This window comes from Mytilus galloprovincialis, chromosome 13 (genome assembly GCF_965363235.1).
Source record: "Mytilus galloprovincialis chromosome 13, xbMytGall1.hap1.1, whole genome shotgun sequence".
Classification (NCBI taxonomy): domain Eukaryota; kingdom Metazoa; phylum Mollusca; class Bivalvia; order Mytilida; family Mytilidae; genus Mytilus; species Mytilus galloprovincialis.
In genome coordinates, this window is record NC_134850.1 from 68,740,757 (window position 1) to 68,765,048 (window position 24,292).

At 31.9% G+C, this 24,292-nt stretch overlaps 2 protein-coding genes across 5 annotated transcripts; both read left to right on the forward strand.

Annotated features, from left to right (window-relative positions):
* Positions 1-1,790: 1,790 nt before the first annotated feature.
* LOC143057550 (uncharacterized) lies at positions 1,791-5,387 on the forward strand. Of its 4 annotated transcripts, XM_076230863.1 has the most exons (5): positions 1,791-1,975; positions 2,354-2,464; positions 3,156-3,231; positions 4,612-4,880; positions 5,246-5,387. In XM_076230863.1, the coding sequence occupies exons 1-5, from the start codon at positions 1,847-1,849 to the stop codon at positions 5,288-5,290; spliced, it is 630 nt and encodes a 209-aa protein (XP_076086978.1). In that variant the 5' UTR covers positions 1,791-1,846; the 3' UTR covers positions 5,291-5,387. The 4 variants fall into 4 exon arrangements, 3 of the variants coding, with proteins under 3 accessions (XP_076086978.1, XP_076086979.1, XP_076086980.1); XR_012972731.1 differs by lacking the exons at positions 1,791-1,975; positions 2,354-2,464; positions 3,156-3,231 and adding an exon at positions 3,621-3,639; XM_076230864.1 differs by lacking the exons at positions 1,791-1,975; positions 2,354-2,464; positions 3,156-3,231 and adding an exon at positions 3,675-3,775.
* A 5,660-nt stretch (positions 5,388-11,047) lies between these two features.
* LOC143056573 (uncharacterized) lies at positions 11,048-17,624 on the forward strand. Its single transcript, XM_076229674.1, has 5 exons — positions 11,048-11,244; positions 11,768-11,875; positions 14,582-14,657; positions 16,024-16,280; positions 17,401-17,624. Exons 1-5 carry the CDS (start codon positions 11,113-11,115, stop codon positions 17,443-17,445), a joined length of 618 nt encoding a protein of 205 aa, XP_076085789.1. The 5' UTR covers positions 11,048-11,112; the 3' UTR covers positions 17,446-17,624.
* Positions 17,625-24,292: the final 6,668 nt, after the last annotated feature.

Sequence of the window (24,292 nt, forward strand, 5' to 3'; positions counted from 1 at the left end):
CGGAGATCGCGGAAGTTGTAACACTGACTTTACTACGACTGTAAAACGTTTTAAGATATCAATAGATTAGATATTAGTTCATGAACAAAGACGTTTTTATCAATGATGAAACTCTCTCTCTCTCTCTCTCTCTCTCTCTCTCTCTCTCTCTCTCTTTGCTCCTTCTATGCTTGTATATTTGTATATTATTATATTAATTGATGATGATTGAATATCTCTGTATTCAGGTCTATCTAATTGATTGGTATTGGTACAAAACAATTCATATGAATAAGGTTTATGCAGATTCTCTAAATATATTTATATAGTACATCAAAGGCTGTGTAAGCATGTTCTTTAAAACCTTTGAAATTATTGATTTTTTTCTAATATTTTTTAATTGAAATATCATTATGAGCAAGTTTTAAGCAATTTAATTTGCTTACATTCATTTTTTAATATTGTAGCATGTTGTCAACATACTTAGGTATAGGGAACGATGCTATCGGGGTTGACATGCATAACTTCAAAGAAGATGGAGTTCAGACAACTCTTTTTGTGATGAGAAAGGGTGTGTCCTAATAGCGGAATACCTCGAGTCATGTGATGCGGTGGTTTATGTTAGCTATAATGGTCTTAGTCCTGGTATATGAAATGCCACACAATTTGCCATTCCTGAAGCATGTAAGAAGGCAACGGAAATGTCAAGAATACCTTAAGTTAGATAACAGATATAAGAAGATGTGGTAAGATCGCCAATGATACAACTCTCCATCTAAGTCACAATCTATAGATATAAGAAGATGTGGTAAGATTGCCAATGATACAACTCTCCATCCAAGTCACAATCTATAGATATAAGAAGATGTGGTAAGATCACTAATGACACAACTCTCCATCTAAGTCACAATCTATAGATATAAGAAGATGTGGTAAGATTGCCAATGATACAACACTCCATCCAAGTCACAATCTATAGATATAAGAAGATGTGGTAAGATCACTAATGACACAACTCTCCATCTAAGTCACAATCTATAGATATAAGAAGATGTGGTAAGATCACTAATGACACAACTCTCCATCTAAGTCACAATCTATAGATATAAGATGTGGTAAGATCGCCAATGAGACAACTCTGCATCCAAGTCACAATCTATAGATATAAGATGTGGTAAGATCGCCAATGATACAACTCTCCACCCAAGTCACAATCTATAGATACAAGAAGATGTGGTAAGATCACAAATGATACCACTCTCCATCCAAGTCACAATCTATAGATATAAGAAGATGTGGTAAGATCGCCAATGATACAACTCTCCATCTCAAAAGCTCAAACACATCACATGAATGAACTTTTGTAAATTAATTTATTGCTATTGTGTGTATTTTTCCTTTGACTTTTTTTTGGTGATAATTTTTCATATCATGCTACTCGCTTGAGATTGAAAATTACCGCTAGAAACTAAAGAGGCACGTGGCGTTACTAATGAAATTAACATGACATTGACAACGTCGCCATAGGTAAAATAGTGATAAACAGATTATCATTGATCATCGCAACTCGATTGCGTTTCTCGCTTTCGCCGTACCAGCTCAAGCGAGAAAATCAATTCGCTGAGATGATCAACGATAATCTATGATTTAAGGGATGAGTTTCAAAATATGTACCTAAATATTGCCGATTATATATTTTTTGTATTGACCTTGTCAAAAACCTTCATACATGTAAACAAATGTTACATTTCCGAGGAGACATATTGCGTTGTTTGGGTTTCTAAAACTTTTCCGTTATTTGTATAACACTTTCCGGAGTTGTCACTATAAGATGTGATATTGATTATTTCGTAGTATAACGTTTACCATGGAGAAGTATCTTGTCATACTATCCTTCTCTGCTTTAATAGTATCCGTTTTTGGCTGCTGTTGGCCGTCAGAATTTGAGGGATTTAGTGGGACCAGTTATAAAGCGGACAATTCGCCGGCTGTATCGGTATGTATTTTACTATATTTTTTATATAAGTATAAGACCGTTCTTTAAAATGTTTGAGGTTCTGCATTTCTAAATTAAAAAAAAAAAGAGAATACATTGTATTAACGCTGCCATGTTCATGTACGTAAAAACGACTGCAGGATGTTTTTTCAATTTTTTTAGATATACTTTCAAAATGTACAGGAACGCACCGAGTTAAACAACAGGCAATACAGAAAGCATTATACCTAAACAAAAATGTAGAATAGTTGAAATTGTCCAAGATAATTTTGTGTGAGTGATTTGGAAAATAAGTAATCACGCAAACATATTAAAATCATCCTTTTGATCCGTTAAATGATCACAAAATATTTATTTCGCTATGTTAATTTTTGACAGGGTTTCTATGCTATTGCAGTCAGCAAAACTAAGCAGAAAATTTATTCCTCCGGAAAAGTGTTTGCTAATGGTCAACAGTATGTAGTCAAAACATTGTTTGATTATACAAAGGTAAGTATAGCAGCAAAATAATGAGCAAAAAATAATAAAACAAACACCTAATAAGTAAACTGAGGTCAATGTCAGATGCAGATTTCATATTTTACTATATAAATTGCTTTAATGCGATTTTCTAAAAGGTTTTGATAGATTTCATAGATACTTTTTTGGGGGGCTATAAAACTAATTACTGAATGATAATTTAGGATTATGACAGTTGTTGTCCATTCGTTTAATGTGTTCTATCGTTTGATTATGCCATTTGATTAGGGACTTTCCGATTTGAATTTTCCTCGGTGTTCAGTATTTTTGAAACTTTTCTTTTTATTTATGTTACTAACAAATCATAAGCACACTATTGTAAATAAGTTTTGTTTAAATGCATTATAGTTCATCAAGTCATAGTTGTTGCATTAAGTTTGAAGGAGCAAAAAATTAACATCAAGTATTGTGTACTGACATGTACAATGAGACAACCCTATATCCAAGTCACAAATTGTAAAAAGGAAACGATTTTGAGTCAAAGTACAGTATTCAACAGACATTGACTCACATAGAACAGAGATATACATAGCCCCAAAAATGTCTAGTGTAAAACGAGTCGAACAGGAAAACCAACGGTCTTAACTCTATAAATGAGAAACGAAAAACTCTTATGAACCACATCAACAAACAACAAATATTTCATTTCATATTTTGAAAGGGCAAGAAGTACTTAGTGGTCAATAATCGATGCTACACATCAGCTATTACTGGGAGTATGACAGGATGTTTGAATCGTAAGTACATATAAATCATCGATGCTACAAATCAGCTATTACTGGGAGTATAACAGGATGTTTGAATCGTAAGTATATATAAATAATCGGTGCTACAAATCAGCTATTACTGGGAGTATAACAGGATGTTTGAATCGTAAGTACATATAAATCATCGATGCTACACATCAGCTATTACTGGGAGTATAACAGGATGTTTGAATCGTAAGTATATGTAAATAATCGATGCTACACATCAGCTATTACTGGTAGTATGACGGGATGTTTGAATCGTAAGTACATATAAATCATCGATGCTACAAATCAGCTATTACTGGGAGTATAACAGGATGTTTGAATCGTAAGTACATATAAATAATCGATGCTACACATCAGCTATTACTGGGAGTATAACAGGATGTTTGAATCGTAAGTATATATAAATCATCGATGCTACACATCAGCTATTACTGGGAGTATAACAGGATGTTTGAATCGTAAGTATATGTAAATAATCGATGCTACACATCAGCTATTACTGGTAGTATGACAGGATGTTTGAATCGTAAGTATATGTAAATCATCGATGCTACACATCAGCTATTACTGGTAGTATGACAGGGTGTTTGAATCGTAAGTACATGTACATTTAAGAATTAGAACTAAAAGTTTTGACCTATTATGTCTGTTTGTGTTGTTCAAACATAGTTGCCAATATAATGGAATTGTAGGCGCCTGTCATACAAGTGAGAAGTTTAACTAGCTATAAAACCAGGTAAATTCACCATTTTCCACCAAAATATGTTATTTTATTAACTTTTTGAACGCTGGTCTGTGAATGAAAAGACTATATGTAAACACATTATTTTAGGTTTTTCTCATATATTAGTCTTTACTATCAAATATCTCGGTCTTCTAACAATAATGGATGCCAAATTTGAAATTATTTCAAACTCTGATATTTCTCTAACCAAGGCTAGTGTGGCCTTAGCAAGATTTTGAACAACCTAAAACTATTTGGTTATCAATGTTTTTTTCATCCGATTTGCATAAATATAATAATTATAGGTATAATTGGCAATGAGAAAACCATCAACTAGAATTCAAAAGACTTTTGTAAATTTAAGCTTTCGATTTTGCCATTTGATTAGGGACTTTCCATTTTGAATTTTTCTCCGAGTTTAGTATGTTTGTGATGTTACTTTTTACAACCCTATAAAATTATCAAAAGAAGCATATACTTACATGTTTTTGCTCGGACCATGAAAACACGATTTCTATAAGTTTTTCTTTTATTTACCTGTGCACTATACAATCTGTGATAATAACTGCCATATTGAGAAAAGTTTTTAAAATATGTAATATACATAGTACATTTTATCATATTGTGTGTTTTTATAGCCAAGGCAAGGTTCACATTGTCATCACACTATGGAGCTACTCCTAACAAGCTTTCAGTAAAGTTGTATTCCTGGTCTGATGCTTTGGACTACAAAACTGCAATTGTAGTAAATGTTGGTGCTGGACAGTGTGTTCTTCAAGCGATATCAGGGTTTTCATCCAGTGCAATCAGTAACACTGGCTATTTGGGACTGAAAAAAGGAGTCACCAACTCCGCAGTCTTCAATATTCCTTCTCCTTGTCCTAGCGATGAAAGTCATATAAATGAGGTAAGCTATAAATTATATGCAAAGTTTTGAATAACATCGTTTGGAAGCAGCTTTTCAAAGAAACAAGAAAGAACAAAATAATAAGTACAGATTTCATCTTAAATCATCACAAGCATTATATTGTGCTATACTTTGTTCTCCCACCTGGAATGATGCATTTTATTTTGAACGATAAACAGAAGCTACTAAACGGGACAATACAACTCTGAAGTCGAAGACAAACTGAAAATACCATGACTCCATGATGCTTTCTATTCGTACCTTATACATATGTATTTTATTCGAACCTTATACGTATGTTATCTATTCGCACCTATAACCTATGTTATTTATTCGTTCCTTATACATATGTTTTCTATTTTTAGGAACCAGACCATCTGAAGTTTGTTCCACATCACAATTGGTTATAATAACGAGGATTAACTGTACAAAGAAATACAGTGTTCACATAGTTGACAATCCTAATCTGAAAAGATTTAAATTTAAATAAAGTTTATGTTAAACACATTTATTTTTTACCAGTATTTCAGAAAAATGTCTGTCCTAAATATAAAATTTTTAATCCTGGTATCTATAATGAGTTTATTTACAACCACTAGGTCGATGCCACTCTGGTGGAGTGTCAATTCCGCGAGGGTATCACTAGTTCAGTAGTCAGCACTTCTCTGTTGACTTGAGTTATCATTGATATGTTCATAATTATAAATTAGCTGTTAACAAAACTTTCAATTTTTTAAATACTAAGGCTTTTCTACTTCAGGAAAATATCACCTTAACTGTATTTGGCACTTCTTTTAGAGATTTTTGGTCCTCAATGCTCTTCAACTACTTTGAACTTTATTTGGCCTTTTTAACATTTTTTGATTCGAGCGTCACTGATGAGTTTTTTGTAAGACGAAACGCGCGTCTGGCGTAAATATAAAATTTTAATCCTGGCATCTTTGATGAGTTTATTTAAAGTTATGGATATACTCAAAACTTTTAGCAAAACAACAATACTTGCATTTCTATATCTTTGTATTCTGTGTTGTGCGATTACTCTCCTTTTGACCTATGCCTCATTCATATAAAATATTAATCGATTTTCAGTTGTATCCGAACGGAATCATCAATTTATAGTGCAATGGAAACGAAACAATAAACAGATAAGTCTAAGATAAAAAAAAAAAACAAATGACTCTAGAATACCCTTTGTAATCGTGAATGATAATTTGATATTTGATGAAACTGAAAAGACAAACTATTTTTTATATGTTTTTGCTTCACAGTCAAATAGTGATGACTCGAATGTTAAATTACAAAACAAACTCAATAAAGTTACTGACTAATTGATGATATAGGTTTCAACTCCCTCAGGCAAAGTTGTCCTTAAATGAATTTGGCTACTTTTTGTAGGTCAATTTTAGAATTAAGCTTTTCAGCTGTTTTGGTTCTTATACATCATTGCATTTTAGCGTTCCTGGTGAGGATTAATCCTGTAAAGCGCTTGTCATGTACTGTTGTCATTTAAGCTGTGTTTTAACATTGTCATATAAGCGGGAGGTTTGCCAAGCAATAAAAATAGGTTCAACCCACCATTTTTAACATGTCCTCAACTCAATAGTGCAGTTATTACCAAACAGTCCGTTTCTATGTATATTGGTGTTTATTTTTGGTAGCAATTCTGTGATTCTTTTGGTACACTTCGGTGTTGACATGAATATCAATAATGTGGTCATTTTTTTTATAAATTTCCTGTTTACAAAATTTTGAAATTTTCAAAAAACTTTAAAATTAACATTAAAATTTGTCCAACGTAATTTGGAATAAAAATTACTAAAATGTTAATTTACCGATGGTGTGTATTGTTCTCGATTTATGATCCCAGGCATAGACTATCTTAGCCGTATTTGGCATAACGTTTTGGAATTTTGGATACTCAATGCTCTTCAACTTTGTACTTGTTTGGCTTTATAAATATTTTGATATGAGCGTCACTGATGAGTCTTATGTAGACGTCTGGCGTACTAAATTATAAGCCTGGTACCTTTGACAACTATTTACACCACTGGGTCGATGCCACTGCTGGTGGACGTTTCGTCCCCGAGGGTATCACCAGCCCAGTAGTCAACATTTCGGTGTTGACATGAATATCAACAATGTGGTCATTTTTATACATTTCCTGTTTACAAAATTTTGAAATTTTCAAAACACTTAGGAATTTCTTATCCCAGGCATAGATTACCTTAGGCGTATTTGGCATAACTTTTTGGAATTTTGATCCTCATTGCTATTACACTTTGTACTTGTTTGGCTTTATAAATATTTTGATACGAGCATCACTGATGAGTCTTATGTAGACGAAATGCGCGTCTGGTGTACTGAATTATAATCCTGGTACCTTTGATAACTATTTTCCTCTGATAGCTGATGTATTTCCGTCGGTTTTGGTTAATTACCCAGATTTATTTACATTGCATAAACAACAAATAATAACCACTCTTTGTAATAAATAAATAATAAATTTTGATGCAGATGGATACATGATTTCATGTCAAACGTCTTAACTACAAAAATTAAAAAAAAAAAAAAAATATGAAACGTGATAACGGTACTTTTTTCTGTCTGATTAATTCTATTTTTGTTTACTATTAGTGTTAGGTTCGTACGAGTTTTGTTAATTAAGTCAATTTTATAACGTAAAATTTATTTTGTCCTTGTATAAAAAGAATCAAAAAGCAGGTTGATGATGGATATAAATATAAGCACGTAATTGAAAAAAACGTATTTATTTGTAACCTTGAAAAAAGTAAAAATTACAAAAATACTAAACTCCGAGAAAAATGCAAAACGAAAAGTCATCAATGACAAAATCAAAAATAAAACGCATCAAATGAATGGACAACACATTTCATATTCCTGACTTGGTGCAGGCATTTTCTAATGTAGAAATTGATGGATTGATCCTGGTTTTAAAGCTAGCTAAACCTTCACTTGTACGGAAGTCGCATCAAATTCCATAATATTGACAACGGTGCGTGAACGAAACAACAGACATATTAGGAAAACGTGTCACAAATAGGGGTACAGCAGTCAACATTGTGTTATAATCGTTATCACTAAAAACAAACCAATATGTAACATAGAAGCACAAAATGGTATCAAGACCAAGCATAATAGTAAAAGTCAAATGACAAGAATACACAAATTAACTATAGTACAATAACACATTGACGGGATGTATAAGTACAGAGCCACGTCATATATGTATCACAGAACATAAAAGTCACATAGAAAAAGCACATGGCAAAAATGAATGACAAGCAGAACTATTTTGATCTGAGCGTCACTGATGAGTCCCATGGAGACGAAACGCGAGTCTGGTGTATTAAATTATAATCCTGGTACCTTTGTTAACTATTTACACTACAAGGTCAATGCCACTGCTGGTGGACGTTTCGTCCCAGATGGAATCACCAGCCCAGTAGTCAGCACTTTGGTAATGACATGAATATCAATTATATTGTCATTTTGATACATTTCCTGTTACGAAACTTTGAGCACAATAATGGGATGTATAAGCACAGAGCCACGCTATATGTATCTAATTAACACCAAAAGGTATATTGACATATCAAATTTGCCAAAATGAAAGACAAGAATACGAGAATATCATAAACAATAACATAATGATATGATTTACAAGTACAACAAGTATCTTCTTCACCATAAAAACAAATAAATATTTGTGTTTGTTCTAAATCGAATAATGAGAATTAAATATTATTAAACTATTGTAACCATCATTGTAAACGACATCAAATCATTTTAGAAGAAGATCTAAATAATAAAGTCTTTAAATTAAAAACTAATGGTAATCGTTGGTGCAAAACAAGTTAATCTTTTTGATGTCCTACATATACATATTGGAAAAAAATGTCCTGTACCAAGTCAGGAATATGGCCATTGTTATATTATAGTTCGTTTCTGTGTATGTTACATTTTAACGTTGTGTTCCCGTTGTGTCGTTTGTTTTCTCTTATATTTGAGTGTGAATTCAAATTACTATAAGACGTGTCACGGTACTTTTTTTTATCCCAAATTCATGTGTTTGGTTTTGATGTTATATTTGTTATTCTCATGGGATTTTGTCTGATGCTTAGTCCGTTACTGTGTGTGTTACATTTTAATGTTGTGTCTTGTTCTCCTCTTATATCTAATGCGTTTCCCTCAGTTTTGGTTTGTTACCCCGATTTTGTTTTTTGTCCATAGATTTACGAGTTTTGAACAGCGGTGTACTACTGTTGCCTTTATTTACCGAAATTATATACACATGATAACCATTACGTTATTTCAATAGAAATAATTATCCACAGGCTTCCTTTAAAGAATAAAAGATTAAAATGATTTCTGTATATCTTCCAAATGCTCAAACATAGCACCCTTGTCCCAACGCTTTGCAATTACATATCTCACAGAACATACATCATCGTATATATTCAATATTAATTTACATCAATATTCCTTAATAGGAGTGTCCTCCTAACATGCTTAACAGTAAAATTTGTCCAACATAATTTGGAATAAAATTTACTAAAATGTAAATTTACCGATGGTGTGTATTGTTCTCGATTTATGATCCCAGGAGAAGATTACCTTAGACGTATTTGGCACGACTTTTTGGAATTTTGGGTCATCAATGCTCTTCAACTTTGTACTTGTTTGGCTTTATAATTTTTTGATATGAGCGTCACTGATGAGTCTTGTGTAGACTAAAAGCGTGTCTGGCGTATTAAATTATAATCCTTATACCTTTGACTATTCACATTCTGATTAGATGTAGCTTTGCATGGCGGATGATGCACGCATAGCATGAGACACTTACCCGTTCAATTAACTGGTATCGGTCATTTACGGACGTCATCACAAGTTAGTTGACCGTTATGGAATATCCGATCACATATGATAGCGGATATGATTCTAATGTCGTTATAACAATTCCATCCCCTTTTCACGAATGACACCAACCGATTTAGACATGTTAACAGATTTGTACTAACATGAGCAACACAACGGGTTCCAATTTTCTATGAATGTAGGCATTTTGTTTTTATATATAGTTCAGTGTTTAGGTTTGTTCAGTTGTATTCCTTTTATATTTGAGGTGTCTCTGCCAAATAAACGATGCAGATAAGTTTAATATATAATTAAGGTGCTTTTTATTTGAAACACGCTTTCGACACATAACAATGGAATTTTATGTATCATACTACAGCATATTTTGGTTTTCATCTCATTTATATACAAAAATATCTAATAATGGGTGGGTATCTGTCCATTTTGGAACCCTCGTGGTTATCAAAACGGGATGACCTAGCTTCTCACTACTTTGTGAAATGTTATTATATAATTAATAACCAACTAAGACAAAGCATTAGAGGCATAGATTTAAAAGTTGATAGTGAAATACATAGTGTTGTGATCCGAGCATATAATTAATAATATAAAAACAGTATATATGAAACTCATCAGGGTTTATTCAGATGATACAGCAATTATATATAAAATACAGTAATAATAGAAATAATCAATACAATCAATAATGTCAATACATGTGGTTAAAGGTGAAGAGTTCGGAATCATGTGTTCTGTGTACTACGTCACGGATTAATGTTTTGTTTATATACCTTATATGATCATCGTAGGTTTTACGAGTCAACGGGATATTTATTTAGATGGCTTCTAGACTAAAATACACACGAAACGAATCCTTAAACGTTTGTTGATGTGGTTCATGAATGCTTTTTTTAAATAAAGAATAGAGCGTTGGTTTTCCAGTTTGAATGATTTTACACTAGTACTTTTGGGGCCCTTAATAGCTTTCTGTTCGGTGTTTACCAAGAACCTGTGTTGAAGATCGTACTGTGGGCTATGATGGTTTACTTTTACAAATTGTGACTTGAATGCAGAGTTGTTTTAATGCATACCAAATCTGCTTATATCTATATAACAATCAGAAAAATGTCTCGACTAATCAGATCGACTGAAATTATAAGCTACAAAATTTATATAGTTTTTTCTAAGTTCATCGTGTGATTCTAATATTCCTCCCTCTTATCCTTAAACGAGACCATTGTGTAAAGATTTACACTTCGCAATTTCCTTGTACTTTCCTGTCTGTGTAAATTTTTTATACAAATTTCGTTAAATATAAAAACGAGCGATTAATATTATAGTTGTAAACTTCATAATAATGGCAAGCTTTAGGTATAGTTGCTTAATATTTGCAATACTTATAAATGAAGGAATTGCCTGTTGTTTCCCAGAGAAAGGAGAAGGTTATTTTAGATATGCCAGCAAAAAAGGAACTGATCAAGCATCTTCTGTAAGAACTCTTATAATTTGACTATATTTCAGACATTGTTTCAGTTATTAAAGGTACATATTTATCTACAGCGATGGGTTACTTATGCAATAACACATATCTATAACAGGTTCAATTTTCTAATCATCTTTTTTTTTATGTTAAGCCATGTTAGATCACCATGATCATTAAGTTTCATTCATTTCTTTCGCGATAGTAAACAACCAATGAGACAGATTAACATAAAGTACTTTTTGCTTGTTTCTGAATGTGAGTGTGTATAAAAATGTGCTTGTATAACCAACGCATATGCTTAATTCAGACAAGCAAATTATAGAATATTTGTGTTTATGAACATCGAAATCGAGCATATATGTATGTATACAAAGAAAATCTAACATGTATAATTATGTTCGAAAAGTTAGATAGTTTCATTACTAAGTAGATAATGTGTAGGAGCAAAACGCAAAAATCGAAGAATATGTTGGTGTTCATCAATATACACACAAGGGTAAAATCATATTCTCTCTGATTCTAATTTCAGGGCTGGTATAAATTTTCGTCGGATTCTACTATAGAGAAGGCTTACTTAAACGGAAAGATGTACAATGGAGAAATGCATGATGTTCATATTCTATTTGATTATAAAAATGTAAGATATGATAAATAAATACTTTAAAAGTTATCAAAGGTACCAGGATTATAATTTAGTACGCCAGACGCGCGTTTCGTCTACACAAGACTCATCAGTGACGCTCAAATCAAAATATTCAGAAAAGTCAAACAAGTACAAAGTTAAAGAGCATTGATGATTCAAAATTCCAAAAAATACGGCTAAGGTAATCTATGCCTGGGATAAGAAAATCCTTAGTTTTTCGAAAAATTCAAAGTTTGGTAAACAGGAAATTTATAAAAATGACCCCATTAATTTATTGATATTCATGTCAACACCGAAATGTTGACTACTGGGCTGGTGATACCCTCGGGGTCGAAACGTCCACCAGCAGTGGCATCGACCCAGTTGTGTAAAGAGTTTTCAAAGTTACCAGGATTATAATTTAGTACGTCAGACGCGCGTTTCGTCTACATATGACTCATCAGTGACGCTCAAATCAAAATATTTAGAAAGCTAAACAAGTACAACGTTGAAGAGCATTGATGATTTAAAATTCCAAAAAAGTTCGGCCAAATACGGCTAAGGTAATCGTTACCTGGGATAAGAAAATCCTTAGTTTTTCTTAAAATTTGTAAACAGGAAATTTATAGAAATGACCATATTATTGATATTGATGTCAACACCGAAATGTTGACTACTGAGCTGGTGATACCCCGGGAACGAAAATTCCACCAGCAGTGGCATCGACCCAGTTGTGTAAAAAGTTATCAAAGGTACCAGGAACATAATTTAGTACGCCAAACGCACGTTTAGTCTACATAAGACTCATCAGTGACGCTCAAATCAAAATATTTAGAAAGCCAAACAAGTACAAAGTTGAAGAGCATTGATGATTCAAAATTCCAAAAAGTTGGGCCAAATACGGCAAAGGTAATCAATGCCTGGGATAAGAAAATCCTTAGTTATTGTAAACAGGAAATTTATGAAAATGGCCACTTTAACCATCTATATTTTACAGTATTTTTATGTGAAATTGTTTGTCTTTTCGTCGTTTTCAAGTTCTTTATAATTTTTTCTAGGTTTATGTGATGTGAAGGCTTCTTTGTACATGTATCTTACATTTCTTTTTAATTGACACCTTCATTTCATAGGTCAAAATATAGAAAAAAGACGATTTATATAAACATGTTCTTTGTTCTATGGGCGTATATGCTAAAACGATATGATTTTCCCGAAAAAGAAAAAGTCAGATCAAGCTTGAAGTTAACTAACATGACATAGTAAGAAAAAAATAAGCGTCACTAAAATTTGACGCTCGTTTGTTGAATTAAACACTGCATTTCAAAATACCATGATCAAAGATTTTAATGAAATTATTTCAGATGCATTCTTTCAACATTTGACAAATAAAAACATATATTGAAAACGCTTACCGTTTAATGAACACAATAATTCTAGTTTTATGTGTTATGATTTTAACTTAATATGAGAAAAAAGATTTGATATGATTGTCAATGAGACAACCGTCCAAATATGACACAGAAATTAACAACTATAGGTCACCGTACGGCCTTCAACAATGAGCAAAGCCCATACAACATAGTCAGCTATAAAAGGCCCCGAAAGGACAATGTAAAACAATTCAAACGAGAAAACTAAAAGCCTTATGTATGAACTATTCATAAAGCTCACTTGTCCTGCAAATAGAATCATACACTTGTTTTGTGTCGTTAAGGGCATACGATACAGTTACAGGGGAGGTAATGACGTTGCTAACGTAAAATGTTATTTTCGCGACGTCAAACTGTGACATATTGGGAAAAGATACATTTTTCGACTGATTTTTATCATTCAAACTGATTTAATTTGAAAACGAGTGCATGAACCCCTATTTTTTTAAAATGACGTTTTGTTTCATTTTGCTGGGAGATTATGTGGACCAAATTTTATTAAATTGTAAACAGACGAATATTTTTAATTTTGATAAATATACAGCAAAAAAATACGTTTTTTTTTCAATTCATGACCATTTGATAAATATAAGTTATTTCTGAATAAAAATGCATACATTTTAAGGAGACTTATAAAATACAGAAATTACAAATTATTTAACAAAAAACAAATTTTGTTCATCTTTTAAAACAAAAAAGTTATGTCTTTCTTTCGAAAGGGAAAATACGGCCTCAAATCCGAATTTTGAGCAAATATACAAAATTTCGACCTCATTTTACTCAAAAAGTAGCACATGAAGGTATATTTTATATTGCATATTTGATTTTATCAGGCAAAAAATAGTCTATAAGGAAATTTTTATCAAACTATAAATAAATTTGGTAAATTTACTGTCTTCTGATTGGTTAAAATAATTAGCTTTATTTTCAATGTTATCAATTTTTATGGCGACACACCCACTCTAACGTTGTGTATTCATACGCAAACATCTGTGTACGTTGTTATTCGTATTAATATATATCTTAGAGCCTTATTTTTTATAGAAATTTATTTATAATGAATGGCAATAATTTATTTTGAATTTATTGAACCATAAAATTAATTTTTGACTCTTCACATTTAACATAATCCGCTTCGCGGATTATTCAATGTGAAGAGTCAAAAATTAATTTTATGGTTCAATAAATTCAAAATAAATAGCAGCCATTCATTAAGTAAATACGGAATCAAAACTGTATCGTATGCCCTTAAGAATAAAGTTGTTGCTGATTTCATATCATTTGATTACAGGATAAGTTATACAACGTTACTGATGGCCTATGTATTGTTTCAAATTTATCTAAACCTCTTGTCAAATGTGTTCCAAGTAAGTCTTTCATTTATAATTTATCAAAACCGCTTGTCAATTGATTTCCCGGTAATCATTTTCTTTCTAATATATCTAAACCGCTTGCCAAATGTGTACCCGGTAAGCCTTTACTTTCTAATTTATCTAAACTGCTTGTCAAATGAGTTTCCAGGTAAGCAGTTTCTTTCTAATTTATCTGAACCGCTATTCAAAATTGTTTTTTTTTAGGTAGCGTTTACTCTCTAATTTATCAAACCGCTTGTCAATCTTGAACCCGGCAAGCTTTTCCTTTCTAATTTATGTCAACTGCCTTTCAAATTGTTCTAAGATAAGCAGTTCCTCTCTAATGTATCAAAACTGCTTGTCAATATTGAACTCAGTAAGCATTTCGTTTTTTCAATTATGTCAACAGCTTGTCAAATGTATTCCCATGTAAGCATTAACTTTGTAATGAGGGCCCTCATGGGGTTTTTGATTATGTGATTACTTGGCCGTTTTTTGAATGATTATTTGATTATTAAGCCAAATATTTCATGATTATTTGATTACCTAGGACTGTATTTTTAGTTTATGATTATTTTATTACTAAAGATAAGCAAATATTTAATGATTATGTGATTATATTGGCAAAAAAATGGTGATTATGTGATTACTAGGACCCCCCATGAGGGGCCTCTGTAATATATCTAAACTGTTTGTCAAATGTCTTCCCGGTAACGCTTTACATTATAATTTACTAATATCTAAACTGTTTGTCAAATGTGTTCCTGGTAATGCTTTACATTATAATTTACTAATATCTAAACTGTTTTTCAAATGTGTTCCCGGTAAGGTTTTACATTATAATTTACTAATATCTAAACTGTGTGTCCAAATGTGGTCCAGGTAGCATGTACTTTGTAATTTATCTTAACCGTTTGTCAAAGTGTCCCAATTAGCATTTACTTTCTAATATATCTAAACTGCTTGTAAAATGTGTTCTCCATAAGGCTTTACATTATTATTTACTAATATCTAAACCGCTTTTCAAATGTGTTCTCGATAAGGCTTTACATTATAATTTACTAGTATCTAAGCCGTCGGTCAAATGTGTCGCAGGTAAGTGTTTTCTTTATAATTTATCTAAACAACTTATCGAAACTGTGTTGCCAGGTAAGCAGTTACTTTCTAATTTATACGAACTGCTTGTTACATGTGTTCCAGTAAGTATTTAATTTTTAATGTAACTGAACAAGATTTCAAACGTGCTCCATGTACTTTTTAATTTGATATCAGCTATCGATTTATATCGAATATTGCAATTTTATTCTAATTTAATGTTATTTAAAATAGTCAGCACAATGCTTAATATCGATAACTAATTCGTCTACAATTGTCGATTCAGGAGAAGCTGAACTTGAAGTGTCATCTTATCTCGGAACCGGGAATGACAGAGTGAAAGTTGACATATACTTTGTCAAGTTTCAAAACTGGTATGTAACATTAACAGTAGAAAAAGCAAGCTGTGCGGTCCTCTCAGAAGTTGACTATTCAACTGACGAAGTACAATCTAGTCATTTCTTTGGCCTAACACTTGACGTGAGGAATTCTACAGTATTTGACATTCCGGATGCTTGTCTACAAAACACGACCAGAACAAAGGTTAGTATCGAATCATAGGAAATCATTACAATACACATATAGAAATAGGTTTAGAAAGACCCCTTTTTGGCCCAAAACTATAGCAGTTTTACAAAATTGTTAAAATGTATACTTTTAGTTCTTCATTGGAAAGTGACATGCGTCTGCTACATAAATATAGGCTGTTTTTGACAATACAATACACATATATCGGGTACTAGCATCATTAAGTCATACTAAATTACTGAAATCTTCACAATTTTAGCATTTTAGTTTAATTTTAGACGGTTTCCGTCTTAAATGAAAGTGGCCGCATTCGTTTCATTCTTAATATTGAAATGTAAGTTGTATTTGATGATAATACATAACATATATAAAGGTTGAGGATGAATACGGAAGTGGCCACTTTCATTTTTGACCCAAACCATCTGAAAAGTGACATTTGTTGGCATATTTGATAGATTAGTAAATCAGTTAAAATCTTTCACATAAACTTATTGAATCAACTGAAACAATTTGAAATAGACACTTAAGTGTTTAAAAAGTGTCCAAAATCTTTTGTCAGATGAACTTGAAATTTGAGGCTAAAATCGGCCCTTACCGGACCTACTCCTTTTAACCAAGGACATTTTACATCGCGATGATCGGGAGGGCATTTCGGTGTACTGTTGCCACAGAGATTTCCACTAAGTAAACGTAACTCTCGTTTTGACTGGTATTAAACCCATGTATATTTTGTATGTAACTTTAATGTAAAAACGCCATTTTCAAAGATTAAATTGATAAGGAATCTTAACAGTATATTACACATCACTGTCAAAAAGTATTGCAGCGAGGCAGTTCGTAATTTAAACAATTCTTTCTCTAGAATATCTGCATATATAGAAAAGATAACTTCACCATGTTCACATGAGGAATGATTTGTCCTACGTCCTTCAGTTCTCACAAATCACATAATGTGCAATAGTTGTATTGTGATATTCAAATAAAATCTTATACATATTCATAATATATATTCTTGTTTCCTCAGAAACTATTGTACAATTGCTTAGCTTGGAGCTAATCAACGATGTTGGTAAATAATTCGATTTAAAAAATGTTAAAATATTTGTTACTTTGACTTTCATTTGATTTCTCACAGGACCATGCTCACCTGAGATTCACACCACATCCAGTGAAGCTGTAACTTGATTGGTTCAATGTTCCATCCGATGTTCTTCAGTTACACACGATTATAAATACTGTGGTGATGTCTGATGTAAACAGTTTGTTTTATTTGTCAGAAATATTTTCAGGTTTTAACTTTTGAAATAAAAAATAGTGTCGTTTTCGTTCTGCAAGACGGCCTCTTTTTCAGTTCTTCAAGACTTTGTCGTTTTTTTTCAATCTATGAATTTGACTGTCCCTCTGGTATCTTTCGGCCCTCTTTTGTACATGATGTATCTTATATTTTTGCAAGAAACAAGTTATAACATATACAAATTTATGTTATACTATGTACAAAATTGCAACTTGTACCCGACATTTATATATGTGATACATTGTGGTTTGTTTAGCATTTAATTAGGGACTTTTCGTTTTGAATTTTCCTCGAATTTTAGTATTTTTGAGATTTGAGATTTTATTTTTGAAAAGCCTTCTAAACAATTGTTAACAAAATAACTTTAACGTCATAATTTGTATTATTCTGCATATATCAAATAAAAAAAAATGTGGAGATTTTAAAATTAAAAATTAATTTTCAGATATAAGAAGAGCAAATTGGTCCAAGTGTCAGTTCTCTTTTGAAATTTGATTTTTTTCAAAACAGAGAGTCCATAATCAAATGGCAAAATCAAAAACTTTAACACCTCAAACGAATGGATAACAATTGACATATTTCTGACTTGGTACATGCATTTTTTTATGTAGAAATGGTGGATTGAACCTGGTTTCATAGCTAGCTTAACCTCTCACTTGTATGACAGTCGCATCAAATTCTATAATATTGCGGACGATGCGTGAACTTAACAAACAGAAAATATAGGTAAAAATGTCAAAAATATGGGCAAAGAAGTCAACATTGTCTTATAATCTTAATCATATGTAACAAAGAAACACAAATGGCATATAGACCAAGCATATAAGCAAAACTTATAGACAAGAATACACATATCTATATTTCTTTATTAAGTCATCTCTCGAGAGAATAACTCACAACTATTTTATGCATCATTTGACGACAATACGCCAAGTAACACATATCACACTAGATCCAATACTTAATATATACATTATACATTTGCAGTTCACATCTATACAAAGTGAACATGTGCAAGATCGAGGAACCTTTTCCAAGACAAACTGTTGGATCAGCGCATATTTCGATATATGAGTTCAAATAACCCTCTGGTCTCTTTCGACTCTCTTTTAACCATTGTAATTGCTTGCAGACAAATATTTGACACCATAATCTAGCTAATTTTGATACGATTCTAAAATATGTTTTTGTATCTATAGCATCCGAACTAACAATAGTTCTTCCACGAGTCCTAAAATTGCATGTCCCTTCAACATTCTAGTTACGTTTATGCAAGAGGCACCTGAAGGGGTATACAATGACAAACATAACTTAATGTTACATGCGAGTGGACATCGTGTAATAGCCATTTGAGATAGTATATACAGTTCGCACACTTGTTTTACTTTTCTTCCTTCGTTGGACTCCACAAGCCCTAGAAAGAGCTGCAAGAAGTGTATTCCTTAAATTTTCACTCATAATTAAATACACCAAAAAGTTCAACGAGAATCCTATCTGTCTACTTAATAAACAATACGAGTCACATAGCATCTCTATAAACTTAACGTATGGAAACAATCTGGAGTCGTTAATCGTTATTAAGATATTCAACAGCTCTGAGAGTATGAACACAATTGAGATCATAACAACTATGCATGCCGATCTATGAGTCTTTTCAATGGCAGCTATGTTTCTAGTTCTTTGAACGTTCGTTGTACTTTTCCAAAGTTTACAACAGAGATACACTGTAGAAAACATAATAATGAATACTGCACTAAGCAGGAAAATATTCATCCCTGTATTTAACACATCAATATCATCTGCATCCAAATAATCATCGAAACAGCAAACATCATTTTCTCCGTTATAGAACGACTTGGTGTCAATAAAGGATATCCAGACGAAAACACTTATTAGAAGAAACGAAAATAAACATATGATTAAAACATTAGACTTCTTTTTCTGTAATCTCTGCAAACTCCATAGAGGATGTCGTAAAGCAATAACTTTTTGAATGCTTAATATAACCGTTATAGTAACAGATATTAGGTGAAATGCTGAGGAAATATTTGTTACACACATCCAAACTATACAGCCCGGGTAATGTTCTAACCATGCCGATCCATCAAACAAATCTCCTGTACTTTCCAGATCTTTAGAGTAAAACACAAAGCCAACAAATGTGGGTAAAGCTGAAAGGATGGATGTAACGCTATCTGAAGCAGCTAACAATGACAACAAGACGGTTGACGGTGTCCTGTTCCTAGGACGAGTAAAAACAACCATCACAAATATATTAACCACTGAAGTCTCTATAGCTAAACATACATAGGTTAAATGTATCCATGCAGCTGGAATATATATTTCACTTTGATTACATGTATGATCCTGTTTGAACATGCTTTCATTTCCATAATTAACGTTGGGTCTGTTCGATGTCATGGTGTTCATATTAATCTAAATTAGAAAAAGACCAACAATCCAAGGAAAATTTAAAACGAAAATTAGGCGGCAAAATCAAAAGCTTAAACACTGTCATCAAACGAATAGATAATAACTGTCATATTCCTGGCTTAAAACATGCATTTTCTTGTGTAGAAAAATGGTGGATTAAACCTTGTTTTATAGCTAGCTTAACCTCTCACTTGTATGACAGTCAGTTGTTTATTCGATTGATGTGTTTTATCATTTGATATTGACATTTGATTAGGGACTTTCGGATGGGACTTTTTCCTCGGAGTTCAGCATTTTAGTGATTTTACTTTTTAAAAGTCCATAGTATTGACATCAATAAGTTTTTTGTTTATTTGCCAAATGTTTCCTAGTGTTCCTTTCTACATTTGAAAAATGAAATTGTATACAAATATTTTATATAGCTACTATTGTGACCTACTACTCTAATTTGGCATTAATATTTGAAGGATCATATCATAAAGAGCATGTGTACTAAGTTTCAAGTTGATTGGACTTCAATTACATTAAAAACTACCTTGATCAAACCAAAAACTTTAACCTGGAGCAGTACACACGGACGAAACGGATCACGGACCCAAAAACATAATGATCATAAATCGGGCATAAATATCGTATACAATGGTATTTTTTTTTCAAGTAAGTCAGTTGTTTTTCGTCTTCCTGACAAACTGTTTTACATTGACATTTCGGGGCCTTTTATAGCTGACTATGCGGTATGGGCTTTGCTCATTGTTGAAGGCCGTACAGTGACCTCAAGTTAGTTATTTCTGTGTTATTTAGTTTAATTGGCAATCATACGTCATCCTTAACTATTGACACATTGGCAGTATTGTTTTGATTTTACTGTATTATTCATATTTAAAATTGCATATCAAAATTAAATGCATGTATAAAAGTAAGTAATAAAGTAAGTAAAGTAAGTACATTTATTTTGAGTCGGTACATACATACAAAAAACAATAAATATAAGCTTAAGAAAACTTGTATAAACCGACTATCACATAAATATAAAACATCACAATAAACAATACATAAGTCTTGCTTGCATCTTTATCAAACATTTTAGTCAAAAGAAAATCAAATAATTAAATTTCATACTTTATACTTACAAGCACTGAGAATAAATAATTATATATAAAACAATGTTACATAGTCAATGCTCCTGTCTCATGGAAGTTATTGACAATATGACAGAAACAACAAATCAATCAGAGCTAAGAATGCTTGCAGTTAAAAATAATTCATCCCATAAGAATCAGATATCTAATTTTATGTCAGCAATTATAATTATCCCAAATTGAAAATTTTAATAAATTGTTTTAATGAGATACCTGATCTTGTATTGACGTCAATCATTGATAAAAGTGAAAGTTTAATAAGTTATTGATGAGGAAAATATTTATATCTTAAAGGTGTTTACTATAGTCATTGAACATAAACATTGGATAAGTATGATTTGTACTGAATATGTTGTTGAATATAAATAAAATAAAGACAAACATGTGCATTGTTACCATAAATGAACTTTTAATTATATAAACAATTGTAAGATGATGTTTACTACATGGTATCCTTTACCTGTCTTGCCATCAATTTGGAATCCTTATTTATAAAGACTATTTAATAAAGACTTCAAAATGACAAAAAAGTTCAGGTAAGGAGCAAAAAATGTGTACTAAGTCAATTGATCAATTTCTTAAATTGATTGCATATTCATGATATCATCTCTGAAAAATTATAAAGAAAAGAAATCTTAAAGAAATGAAATAAAAACTTCAGTATATTATTATTGATAAATTCATATGATGTTTATCCTTTTGTTAATATTTAAGCATGATTAAAAGCAAATAAAAGCTTACTAATTAATCTTAGTATTTCTTTGTTCATAAAGTTTTTTCAAGTTTGGTAATACGTCTTGACGAAAATATATGTTTTAGATAAATATGAAAATTTCTTAATTTTATTTATCATCTAATCTTTATCTTAATGGACAATAATGGAAAGCTTATAACTATTGATCAAACTGAGGAACATTCAAATGGAAATAATTTTACATATAGATAATTTTTATACAAATTGATACAATGTACTAATTGCTTTGGTGTGATCAGGGTATAAATAAAAATCTCAAGAGCGCAAAAATAACGAATTAAAATATCATTTCTCTCTTTTTTTTTAATGAAATAACAGTTTTTTGTATATAAGCACCAAGTAATCTACATTACTCTGACTTAGCACTATGTTGGTGGCTGTCTTGAATGTCCAAACTTTCTTTTAGGCAAACAAAAGGAGTAGGTCCAGTAAGACCCCTTTTTGGTCCCAAAATATAGCAGTTTTACAAAATTGTTAAAATATAAAATTTTACTTATCTATTGGACAATAAAATGCTTCTGCTACATAAATATGGGCTGTTTTTTTGACAATACAATGCACATATATTGGGTACTAGCATCCTATACAATCTGTGACGCCCGTATGTGACACGGAAACCAGGCGTGAAAATCATACTTTATCCTGGCCGCATTGCAGTGTTTACAAATGCATGTCCATGCGTCAACCAGGCGTAACTGAGTCGTAAACCAGGCATACAATTAGGTGTAATATTTAAATGAGTACGCCTAGTTAACATAACTAAAGGCTCTCAAGAGCCTGTGCCGCTCACCTTGGTCTATGTGCATACTTAACAATGGACAAAAATAAATTCATGACAAAATTGTGTTTTGGTGATAGTGATGTGTTTGTAGATCTTTCTTTACTGGATATTCCTGTTGCTACAATTATCTCTATCTATAATGAACTTGGTCCAGTAATTACAGTTGAAAATATTTACTAAACATATACAAAAATTTATGAAAATTGTTAAAAATTGACTATAAAGGGCAATAACTCCTTAAGGGGTTTGTAGATCTTATTTTGCTGAACATTATTGTTGTTTACCCTATATCTCTATCTATAATAACATTCAAGATAATAACCAAAATCTGCAAAATTTCCTTAAAATTACTAAGGGAGCTACCATTTGATTTTTATGGGGGGGCTAGGATGAAAAATTTTGTCCTGCTTTTTTTTTTAGTTGTAATCCCTGTCCTGCCTTTTTATTTTTTACTCTATTTGGTCCTGCCTTTTTTTTTACTAGTTTATCCTGACTTTTTTTTACACAAATTGTCATCCTGCCTTTTTTTTTACCAAGTTGCTCATCCTGCCTTTTTTTTTTACTCAAAACTCCTGTCCTGCCTATTTTTTTCAAATTTCATCCTAGCCCCCCCATAAAAATCAAATGGTAGCTCCCTAATTCGGTGGCAGTAACCCAACAACTGGTTGTTCGATTTGTCTGAAAATTTCAGGGCAGATATATCTCGACCTAATAGACAATTTTACACCACATCAGATCTGCTCTAAATGCTTTGGTTTCAGAGATATAAGCCAAAATCTACATTTCACACCTATGTACTATTTTTAGCCATGGTGGCCATCTTGGTTGGTTGGCCATTACTCCTTAAGGGGTCAACTGACAATTTTGGTCATGTTTGACTTATTTGTAGATCTTACTTTCCTGAACATTATTGCTGTTTACAGTTTATCTTTATCTATAATAATATTCAAGATAATAACCGAAAACAGCAAAATTTCCTTAAAATTACTTATTCAAGGGCAGCAACCCAACAACCGGTTGTCTGATTCATCTCAAAATTTCAGGGCAGATAGATCTTGACCTGATAAACAATTCTACTCCATGTCAGATTTACTCTAAATGCTTTGGTTTTTGAGTTATAACCAAAACCTGCATTTTACCCCATTTGTTCTATTTTTAGCCGTGGCGGCCATCTTGGTTCGATGGTCAGGTCACCGGACACATTTTTTAAACTATATACCCCAAAGATGGTTGTGGCCACGTTTGGATTAATTTGGACCAGTAGTTTCAGAGGAGAAGATTTTGTAAAAGATTACCAAGATTTACAAAAAATGGTTAAAAATTGACTATAAAGGCAATAACGCCTAAAGGGGTCATGTTGACTTATTTGTAGATCTTACTTTGTTGAACATTATTGCTTTTACAGTTTATCTCTATCTATAATAACATTCAAGATAATAACCAAAAACAGCAAAATTTCCTTAAAATTACCAATTCAGTGGCAGCAACCCAACAACGGGTTGTCCGATTCATCTCAAAATTTCACAGCAGATAGGTCTTACTCAGATAAACAATTTTTCCCCATGTCCGATTTGCTCTTAATGCTTTGGTTTTTGAGTTAGAAGCCAAAAGCTGCATTTTACCACT

Excerpts from the sequence above, each read along its gene's own strand:
- LOC143056573 (XM_076229674.1), top strand. The coding sequence starts at position 11,113 with ATGGCAAGCTTTAGGTATAGTTGCTTAATATTTGCAATACTTATAAAT. Across the intron at positions 11,245-11,767 it reads GAACTGATCAAGCATCTTCT|GGCTGGTATAAATTTTCGTC; the intron begins GTAAGAACTCTT and ends TTCTAATTTCAG. Across the intron at positions 16,281-17,400 it reads AAAACACGACCAGAACAAAG|GACCATGCTCACCTGAGATT; the intron begins GTTAGTATCGAA and ends GATTTCTCACAG.
- LOC143057550 (XM_076230863.1), top strand. The coding sequence starts at position 1,847 with ATGGAGAAGTATCTTGTCATACTATCCTTCTCTGCTTTAATAGTATCC. Across the intron at positions 1,976-2,353 it reads ACAATTCGCCGGCTGTATCG|GGTTTCTATGCTATTGCAGT; the intron begins GTATGTATTTTA and ends AATTTTTGACAG. Across the intron at positions 2,465-3,155 it reads CATTGTTTGATTATACAAAG|GGCAAGAAGTACTTAGTGGT; the intron begins GTAAGTATAGCA and ends ATATTTTGAAAG.